This window comes from Aureococcus anophagefferens, assembly GCF_000186865.1.
Source record: "Aureococcus anophagefferens unplaced genomic scaffold AURANscaffold_3, whole genome shotgun sequence".
NCBI classification, from domain to species: Eukaryota; class Pelagophyceae; order Pelagomonadales; family Pelagomonadaceae; genus Aureococcus; species Aureococcus anophagefferens.
In genome coordinates this window covers 1,591,675-1,601,685 of record NW_008705563.1, presented here as the reverse complement: position 1 = coordinate 1,601,685, position 10,011 = coordinate 1,591,675, and the positions used below count along the sequence as shown (strand labels likewise).

At 72.9% G+C, this 10,011-nt stretch overlaps 2 protein-coding genes across 2 annotated transcripts; both read right to left on the bottom strand.

Moving 5' to 3' along the window:
* Positions 1-4,422: 4,422 nt before the first annotated feature.
* On the bottom strand, positions 4,423-6,153 carry AURANDRAFT_61750 (hypothetical protein; the record flags this gene model as incomplete). The annotated part of the gene is made up of 1 exon (XM_009035478.1): positions 4,423-6,153. The coding sequence occupies one exon, from the start codon at positions 6,151-6,153 to the stop codon at positions 4,423-4,425; it is 1,731 nt and encodes a 576-aa protein (XP_009033726.1).
* Positions 6,154-6,451: 298 nt separating this feature from the next.
* On the bottom strand, positions 6,452-9,865 carry AURANDRAFT_61749 (hypothetical protein; the record flags this gene model as incomplete). Its single annotated transcript, XM_009035477.1, has 1 exon — positions 6,452-9,865. The coding sequence occupies one exon, from the start codon at positions 9,863-9,865 to the stop codon at positions 6,452-6,454; it is 3,414 nt and encodes a 1,137-aa protein (XP_009033725.1).
* Between the last annotated feature and the right edge of the window lie 146 nt (positions 9,866-10,011).

The window sequence follows — 10,011 nt, the reverse complement described above, 5'->3', positions numbered from 1 at the left end:
GGGCGTCGGTGGCGCCGTGGGCCGGGGCGTCGGCGCGGGCGTCGGCGGCTCCGACGGCCTGGGCGTCGGCGCCGCCGTGGGCCGGGGCGTCGGCGCGGCCGTGGGCGGCTCCGACGGCGCGGGCGTCGGCGCGGGCGACGGCGCGGGCGACGGCGACACCGTCGGCGCGGGCGACGGCGCGGGCGTGAAGGACACCTGGAACTCGACGGCGTCGGACAGCGACCCGCAGGGATACGTTGACGCGCGGAGCGTGTAGACGTTGACCTCGGCGTTGCCGGAGACGACGCGCGTGCCCTCGCCGACGTTGTCCACGACCGCCGCGCTGAGCACGTCGCCGTTCCCCCCCAAGACCTCGAGCAGGACCTCCGCGCAGTCGCTCGGAGCGCCGCGGTACTCCCAGGCTATGGTGCAGGCGAGGTCGGAGACGCAGGTGAAGCCGTCGCCGACGGAGAGGAGCCGCAGGAAGGACGCCGTCGGCGCGAGCGTCGGCGGCGCGCTCGGCGCGGGCGTCGGCGCGGGCGATGGCGCGGGCGTCGGTGCGAGCGTCATCGGCGCGGCCGTCGTCGGGCTCCCGGTCGTCGGCGCCCGCGTCGGCGCCGGCGTTGTCGACACGGAGAAGAAGATTTCGTCCGCGAGGTCGGCGCAGGTGAGGGCGAGGTGGAATTGGTTGCCGTATTTGAAGACCGTGGCGTCGTCCGGCGCGTCGATCGTCGCCGCACCTTCGTTCGCCGCCTCCCACGTTTCTACTAGTAGATCTTCGCCCGTCGCGGGATCCGAAATCGTCAGCGTCATGGTTCCCGGGCAGCCGGCGCCGCGGGAAACCCAGGCGACGGCGCAGGGCGCGTTCGCCGGGCACGAGAAGTCGTCGCCGACGCCGACGGACGTGATCTCGAGGAACGAGGCCGTCGGCGCGAGCGACGGCGCCGCTTCGGGCGCGAGCGACGGCCGTCCTGTAGGTTCTGGCGTCGGCTTCGGCGTCGGCGAGAAAAAGAAGACCGGCTGCGCCGTCGGGTCGCCCTTTTGTGGGGTCGGCGGCCACGTCGGTCTCGGCGACGGCGCGCGCGTCGGCGCGCGCGTCGGGACGGGCGTCGGCGCTGGGGTCGGCGGTTGCGTGGGTCTTGGCGCGGGTTCGATCGTCGGCGCGGGCGTGAACGAGACCTCGAGCTCCGCCGAGTCCGCGAGCGTCGCGTCGTCCGAGCACGCCAGCGTCAGGGTGTAGGTGCTGACCTCCGCGTCGCCGGCGACGGTCTGCGTCTGCTGGCCGTCGTTGGTCGCGGTCTCCGCGCGGACGATGGTCCCGTCCGAGTCCGAGACCTCGACGTCCACGGTCGCGCAGGCGCCGGGGTCGCCGCGGTAGACCCAGAGGACCTCGCACTCGACGCCGGAGACGCAGGTCGAGCTGGTGCCGATGCTCGTGATGCGCAGGAAGGAGGCCGTCGGGGCGAGCGTCGGGGCGAGCGTCGGGGCGGGCGTCGGGCGGGGCGAAGGAGCGGGGACCGGCTGCGCCGTCGGATCTCCCTTTTGCGGGGTCGGCGGCCACGTCGGTCTCGGCGACGGCGCGGGTGTCGGCGCGGGCGTCGGGACGGGCGTCGGCGCTGGGGTCGGCGGCTGCGTGGGTCTTGGCGCGGGTTCGATCGTCGGCGCGGGCGTGAACGAGACCTCGAACTCCGCCGAGTCCGCGAGCGTCGCGTCGTCCGAGCACGCCAGCGTCAGGGTGTAGGTGCTGATCTCCGCGTCGCCGGCGACGGTCTGCGTCTGCTGGCCGTCGTTGGTCGCGGTCTCCGCGCGGACGACGGTCCCGTCCGGGTCCGAGACCTCGACGTCCACGGTCGCGCAGGCGCCGGGGTCGCCGCGGTAGACCCAGAGGACGTCGCACTCGACGCCGGAGACGCAGGTCGCGCCGGCGCCGATGCTCGTGATGCGCAGGAAGGAGGCCGTCGGGGGCGAGGAGGGCGTCGCGCTGGGGGTCGCGCTGGGGCTCGAGGACGGACTCGGGGACGGCGCCGAGGAGGGCGCTGAGGAGGGCGCCGCGGACATGGGCGCGTCCGTCGTGGCGCAGATGGGGTAGATGTTGTCCGTGTCGCCCGCGGGGTCGCCGGCGATGGCCGAGTTGCACGTCTCGATGACCGAGGTCGCGTCGTCGACGTACCAGGTGCCGGAGTCGGATGCGACGCCGTAGAGATACAGGTCCGTGCTGTCCTCGATCCAGGCGTTGTGGCCCCGGTCGTTGCTGGCCACGTTGCCGAAAAAGGTCCCGCCGTAGACCCAGACGTTGGACTCTGACACTTTCATGCCTCCCCCGCCCTTGTTCGAGCCGCCTCCCGTCGCGGTGTTCCCTTCGAACACGCAGTCGTAGAGGTGGACGTCGGACCCCGCGGGGTCGTCGCTATATTCGGAATCTGAGACGCCCGCGTAGAAGCCGCCGCCCTCCTTCCCCACATTGCCGCGGAGCGTGACGCGGTGGAGCGAGACCTGCGAGCTCTCGACGGCGACGCCCGCGTGGTGCTTCGCCTCGTTGTGGCTGACCAACGTGTCCGAGATCGTCACGGCGTTCGAGTCGTAGACGGCGATGCCGCCAAAGTACTCGACCTGGTTCACTTTCCCCCCGGGGAACTCGTTGTATGACACGTTGCAGCCGGCGATCGTCGCCGTCGCGCCTAACACGATCGCGACGCCGCCACCCCAGCGGTTGCTCACGCCGCCGAGATCGTCGTCTGTGTTCTGCGTGATAGCGGCGTTGTCGAGGCCGTTGTGCGTCACGTTGCTCGCCGTGAGGTTCAGAAAGGCGCCGTCGCGGGCGACGACGCCGCAGCCTTCGTTGTACGTGATCGCGACGTCGCGCAAGCGCGCGGTGGCGGAGCTCCCGGAGACGCTCACGGTGCCGCCCTTCTTCGCGTGCGTCGTCGTGACGCCGCCGCCGACCCAGTCCAGGGACCCGTCGACGACGGCGACGGCGGCGACGATGGTCGCGAAGTGGTGGCTCATGAGCACGTCGTCGAGGATCGCGGACCCGAGGTGCACGTAGAGCGCGGCGCCGCCGCCGACGTCGTCGTCGTCCTCGCTGTAGGTCGCGCAGGCGCCCCGGATGCACGTGCCGCCGTAGAGCACGAGGTGCCGGAGCGTGAGCGTCGTGCCGGCGTCGGAGACCCAGAGGATCTGCGTGCCGCCGTCGAACTTGTCGCCGTGGCCGCCGCCGTCGAGCGCGCGGCTCCACGAGCCCGGGATCAGAAAGTCGCCGTCGCCCGGCGCGTGATCGTCGCAGTCGGCGTCCGTCGTCGGGCAGCCGTCGCCCGCGCAGGTCGCGACGCAGCAGTCGCCGCCGTCGTAGAGGCAGTCGGCGACGTTGTTCTCGGCGTCGCACGTCCCGTCCCCGAACTTCTGGTCCCACGCGCACTCGCGGCCGGCGATCGTGACGGCCGCGCCGTCGTAGATCTCGACCTGGGCCGCCACGGTGACGTCTTCCTCGAGGAGGATCGTGCCCGCGCTGCAGTCGATGGAGTCTTCGACGGCCTCCTGGAATTCGTCGTAGGAGTCGACGTAGTAGTCGTAGTCGTCAACGGCGAGGCGCCGGCGCGCGCAGGACGACTGCGCGCTGGCGGCTGCGAGTGAAGCAGCCGCGACGAGGCGGCGCAGCATCTCACGGGCCCATGCTCTCACTCCAGCGGATCACCATCTCGTTTCCCGGACTCATCCCATCGATTTTCATCGTAATTTCGTAAGTTTGCAGCTCCACTGCAAGCACGCTGTGCGGCGAGGGTTAGCGTCGGGACTTGGCCCGATCCGCGGCTCTGTTCATCCGCAGCTTGACGAAATGGCCCGCTTCGCCCTCCTCGCCCTCCTCACCGCGACCGCCTCGGCGTTCAGCACGTCGCGCGCGACCCTCCCGAGCGTGCGCCGCGTGGCCCAGACGGCCCCGAAGGCCCAACTGTCCATGGAGGACACGTACTGGGAGGGCGAGGCGCCGCCGTCCTACGTGCTCGGGAACCTCGCGTCGGCGCCGTCGGCGCTCCTCGGCCCCATGTCGGGCATCTTCCTCATCGTCGGCCTCTACTGCGTCTCCGCGTCGCAGCTCGGCGCGCCGCTGAGCGCGTCGACTGCGAACCCGGCGTACATCGCCGGCAGCCTCTGCGTGCCCGTGTCCTGGGGCCTCCACGTCGCGGCGTGGATCCAGAAGAAGAACGACATGTAGACGGGAGCCGCTGGGGCGGCGGCCCCGCCCACTTTCTAAGCCGCCTTCGACGGAGTTCGGGGCCGCGCGTTTCCGGGCCGCCGGTGATCGGTGGTCGTGTTAGGAGGGGCCGAGGGGGGAGGGGCGTAGGGGGGGCGGAGAGCGAGGCGGCGCCGGGCGGGGCGGTCATCCAGCGGCGCGGTCGGGGCGCGGCGGCGTTTGTTCGGGGGTTCGCGGAGGGGGCGGGGGCCCGCTCACGCGCCCCAGGCGTCGGCGTCGTCGGGGACGCCCCAGGCGTCGCCGTCGGCGCCGGCGCCGCCCCAGACGGGGTCCGCGGCCTGGGCCTCGTCCCAGGACGGCGGCGGCGCCGCGCGCGCGGCGCGCTGCGCGTCGAAGTCCGCCTGCTTTCCGACGATGGCGCGGATCGCCGCCGCGCCGGCCGCGACGGCGTCCGGGGGCCCGTAGACGACGCAGCAGCCGTCCTTGACGTCGATCTTCGCCTTGGACTCGTCCTGGATCTTCTTCACGTTCGCGCCGGCCTTGCCGATGACGGCGCCGACGTACGCGTCGGGCACGGCGACGCGCTCCGCGACCTCGCCGGGCCCGAGCGCGGGGCCGGCGTTGGCCGCGTCGACGGCGCCCTGGATCTCGCGCTTCGCCGCCGCGATCTGCTCCAACGAGCCGCTGAGCGTCGCCGCGCACGCGGCGTCGCCGGTCGACCGGACGTCGACGCGGCAGCCCGAGGCCTCCTGGATCTTGCGGATCGTCGCGCCGGCCTTGCCCAGGAGGACGCCCACGTGGCAGTCGAGGTCGAGGGTCTCGCCGTGGCCGTTGTCCTCGAGGAGGGCCTTGACCGTCGCGACGGCGCGCGCGACGTCGTCCGCGGACCCGGACACGGTGCACGCGGTGCCGCCGCGGGGCACGTCGATGCGCGCGCCGCACTTGGCCTGGAGCTCCTTGATCGTCGCGCCGCCCTTGCCGATGAGCAAGGGCACGCCGCGCGCGCCGAGCTCGATCGTTTCGGTGGACTCCGCGGCGATATCCACACCATTCATGGCCGCGAGCACGAGCGCCTTGGCCTTGGCGACCTGGTCCCGCGTGCCGCTGAGCACGACGGCCGACTTGCCGCCGCGGCCGGCCTCGACGTGGGCGCCGGAGGACGCCGTGATGAACTTGATCGTCGCGCCGCCGGAACCGATGACCGCGGGCAGCTTGTCCGCCGCGTCGACGGTCGCCGTCGCGAGCTCGGCGCCGGGCACGTGGCCCGCGGCGGCGAGGAGCGCCTCGACGGCGGTCTTGGCCTTCGCGACGACCTTGGGGTCGTCGCCGCCGATCTTGCACGTCGAGCCGCCGTTGTTGCTCTTCTCGACGTTCAAGGTCGCCCCGGGGTGGTCCGCGGCGAGCTTCTTGATGGTCTCGCCGCCCTTGCCGATGATGGCCGCGGCGAAGCGGCCGCAGTCCAAGGTGACGGAGCCGTCGGCGGCGGGCGCCCCGTGCTTCGGCGCCTTCTTCTTCTTCGCGGGGTCGGCCTTCTTGTCGACGACGGTCCACCCGTCGTCGGCCGGCGGCGCCGCGGCCGTGGCCGCGCGCGTCTCGGGCGCCGGCGCGGGCGTCGACGCGGCCTCGGGCGCGGGTGCTCCGGCCTTGGCGGCCTTGGCCGCCTTCTTCTTCTCCTTCTTCTTCTTGGGCGACTCGGCCTTGGGCAGCTTCACCTCGTCGCGCGCGGGCGTGGGCTCCGGCGCGGGCGCGGGCGCGACGGCGACGGGCGCGACGGGCGCCTTCGCCTTCTTCTTCGGCGACGGCGGCGCCTCCTTCTTCGGGGCCTTCTTCTCCTTCGCGGGCTTCTTCTCCTTGTGCGGCTTCGACGCCTTCGCCTTCTTGCCCGAGGCCTTGGGCGGCTCCCCGCCGCCGGAGTAGTAGGACGTGAAGATCAGCGTCGCGACGACGACGCCGAGCATCGCCCAGACCATGGGGCCCAGCTCCATGCCGCCGGACGAAGCGGGCGCCGCCTCACGCCAAAATTTGGCGAGGGACGGCTCCGGCGCAGCGCGGGACCGCCGCGGACGCGCCCGTCGCTCGCCGCGACGCGCGCGGCGCAGCGGACAGCGCTCCTCGCAACGAGGGGACCGCCGCGGACGCGAGACGCGTGCTAGCACTGCCGCGAGCGAGGCCGCGACGCGTACACTGGGAGAGCACCTCGAGCCAAATCTGCCCAGTGGAGCAGTAATGGTGACTCTAATGGTGCACCCACGTTGAATCTCGTACACCGTCCCCGCGCCCCCGTTACGTGTGGGTGATGTCCCCCCCGCGCTGCTTGCGGTGCGCGGCCTTGGCCGTCTCCTCGCCCTGGCGGATGACGCGCGTCGCCTCGCGGAGGTTCGACGCCGCGAGGCGCGTGACGCGGTTCGCCTCGAGCGCGTCGTAGAACTCGTCCCGGAGCAGGAAGTCGTCGACCTCGTCGGCGCACTCGGACGCGGCGATCTCGCGCATGACGTAGGACGCCTGGAGCAGCCCCAGGAGCAGGTGCGAGCACGCCAGCAGCGCCAGCGCGGGCTCCGTCGCGCCGCGCGACGACCGGTCGCCCGCGCGCGGGCTCCGGAGGTCGCCGACGGCCGTCACCTGCCGCGCGCGCGCGCGCTTCGACGGCGACGGCAGCGACGGCCCCGTGCGCGAGATGGACAGGCCGAGGGAGATGCAGCGCTCCACGAGCGCGCAGAGCAGCGGGCTCGCGCGGGCGTCGTCGGCCGCGACGGACGAGAGGACCCAGTGCGGCCCCATCTGCCGCTGGCCCATGTCGACCCAGATGGGCGGGTCGTCCTCGCGGAAGCGCGCGCTCGTCAGCTCGTCGATCTCGACGAGCAGGTCCGCCTGCGCGTCCAGGAGCCGCGCGAAGAGCGCGACGGCCGGCGGCGGCTTCGGCCGCGCGCCCGGCCGCGGCGGGATGTCGCTGTAGGCGATGGCCGCGTCGCGGTCCTTGACGAAGAAGGCCGTCTCCTCCGCGTAGGGCCCGCTGCTGCTCGACGACGGCGGCGGCGGCGCGTCGTTGACGGCCGCGCCGAGGTCCTCGGAGCCGAGCGAGCTCGAGCCGCTCTCGAGCGTCTTGACGCTGTCGGCGCGGCCGAGGGACGCGACGAGCCGCGCGGCGGCGTCGGACGTCTTCGCGTCCTCGGCGGCCTCGAGGTCCGCCGCCTCCTTGAGCGTCCTGCGGAGCCGGTCGGACTTGTCCGCGGCCTTGGCCTCCTCGTCGCGCTGCATCCGCTGCGCCGCGAGGAAGAGCGCGGACGACCCGGACGACGCCTGGGACACGGACGACGGCGCCCGGGACGCGGACGACGCCACGCTCGCGTCGTCGTCGTCGTCGACGACGAGGCGCGCGGCCTGCCGGAGCTTCGCCGCGGGGCCCGCGAGGTTCTTCGCCGCGGATCGCAGCCCGTCGCCGGGGCTCGCGAGGCTCCGCGACGCGCTCTGGAGGAGCGCCGTCTTGCGCCGCGCGGCGGCGGGCGTCGCGAGGCGCAGGGCGACGTCCGCCAGGGCCTCGCCGTGCTCCTTCGCCTCCTGGAGCTGCCGGTACGACACGGTCTCGCGCTTCGACGACGGCGTCGCGAGGCGCCGGACGGCCTCGGCGAGGTCCGCGGGCGACGCGTCGTCGCGTCGCTCGAGGCCCTTCGTCGACGGGTGGAAGGCGAGCCGCGCCTTGGGCGTCTCGAGCCTCGAGTCGGGCGTCTCGCCCGTCGGCGCGTCGACGGGATTTTGGAAGAACGGCGTGAGGTGGTTCCGCAAAAAGTTCTCCCGCGACTTGGCGAGCAGTTCGCGGTTCGCGTCGCGCCGCTTCCGCTCCGACGGCAGGTGGAAGGCGTGGGGCGTCCAGTGCTGGGCCTGGTGCCGCGCGACGCGCGCGTCGTGGCGGAGCCGCGCGTCCGCCGCGTCGTCGCGGTGGTCCGTGTGGTTGAAGTGGTCGGCGCTGCAGGCGTCGACGATGCGCTCCGGCGTCAGTTTGTGCGTGCGCAGCAGGCGGAACCGCTCCGAGACGCCGCGCGAGTCGTGGAGCGCGGCCCGCAGGAAGCGCACGGCCGCCAAGCCGCGCGTCGCGACGGCGAGCTGCGCGTCGCGGACGCGGTTCGAGTGGTCCAGGGACCCGGCGCTCAGCGAGTCGTGGTCGTCGCCGTCGTCGCGCTCGCCCAGCGACACCGTCGCGACGGCGTCGACGTCCGCGCCGATGTGCTCGATCCACGAGACGAGCTTCCGGATCAGTTTCGGCGCCTTGAAGAACGCGCGCTTCAGCGCGACGTCGACCTGCATGTCCCCCTCGAGTTCGAACAGGAGGTCCGCGTCGTCGACGGGCGCGTAGCCCGCCTGGCGCCGGAGCATCTCGACCTGGACGCGCGACCGCGGCCGCCGCGCGCTCCGGCGCCGCGGCAGGTCCTCGGGCCGGTGGCGCTGGGGCAGGTCCGGCCGCATGAGCTCCGCGCCGCGCCGTTGGAGCAGTTGCTCCCGCTTCGCGTCGCGCTCGCGCTGCCGCAGCGTCCGCACCGCGTCGTCGTCGTCGCTGTCGGACTCGGGCTCCGCGTCGTGGCCTCCGCAGAGCGACCTCTCGAGGTCCGCGACGAGCAACCGCGCGTCGTTGGCGTCGGCCTCGCCCGGGGCCACGTCGAAGCCGTGGGTCATGCGCAGCGCCGCGACCTCGGTCTCGATGACGTTCGACGGGGGGAGGCGCAGGACCAGCCGCGCGAGCGCGACGCGGTGCGCGCTCAGCAACTCGTCGGGCAGCACGGACCCCTCCTTGTAGGTGATGAAGTCGAAGGGCTGGCGCCGCTCCACGGTGACGGTCACGCGGATGCTGTGCGTCTCCAGCGTGGGGTCCTCGAACTCGAAGTTGTCGAGCGAGTACTTGTGCTCGAAGTCGATCTCGCGCCCGAAGTCCGCCTCCTGCTCCTCGAGCGCGCGCCGCCGCAGGATCGTCGGGCAGGTCCGCACCTGGCGCACCTGGGCCAGCGGGATGCGCACGACCTCGGCCGACGGGAAGTAGTCGAAGGGCGCGTCCGACGGCGCGTCGGGCGCGACGGCCGCGGGATTCAGAGCGTGGCGCAGGCGCGTGTCGACGACGGCCGCCGTCTTCGGCGTCGCCACGGTGCTCGACGCGCGCCGGCCCGCCTTTTTGTCCAACATCGCCTGGTGGAGGCGCTCCGCGGAGTCGGACGCGGCGAGCGCCTTCTCTTTCACTTTCCGGGCCACCGCGCGGCTCGACCGCCGCGCGGCCTTGACGCCCTGCTCCTCCGCGGTCTTCATCTCCTCGAGGCAGATGTTCGCCGTCGTCTCCAGCGCGCGCGCGACCTCGTCCTTGGCCGAGTTGACGAGCTTCATGTCGAGCTTCGTGCTGCCCTCGACGCCGCTGTACTTGCGGCTCCCGTACGCCTTTTTGCTCACGACCGCGCCCTTCATCATGAGCGGCGACAGCGTCAGGAACTCCTGCGTGACGACGGCGAAGTAGTGGCACGGCGGCTCCCGCGGGTCCAGCAGCGCCAGGATGCCCTCGCCCTCGTGCTGCGCCGGCGCCGACGCCGACCGCGGCTCGGCGCCGAAGACGCTCAGCACGGGGCCCGTGCTCCGGTGCGCGTCGTGGTGCAGATTGTTGTGGTACGCGTAGGACTTGTGCCGCGTGTACTGGTTCACGTCCATCGACTCCGTCGGCTTCGGCATGGTTGACGCTGGGGGCTGCCCCTCACATGCACATCGACATCGTGAAACCAACCGGACGGACGAAAGATGCGTGATGTTTTTTCCCGGGGGGCGCGCACGCGCGGAGACGTCCGTCCGCCGGTGCTCGGGAGCCCGGGGGGATCTGC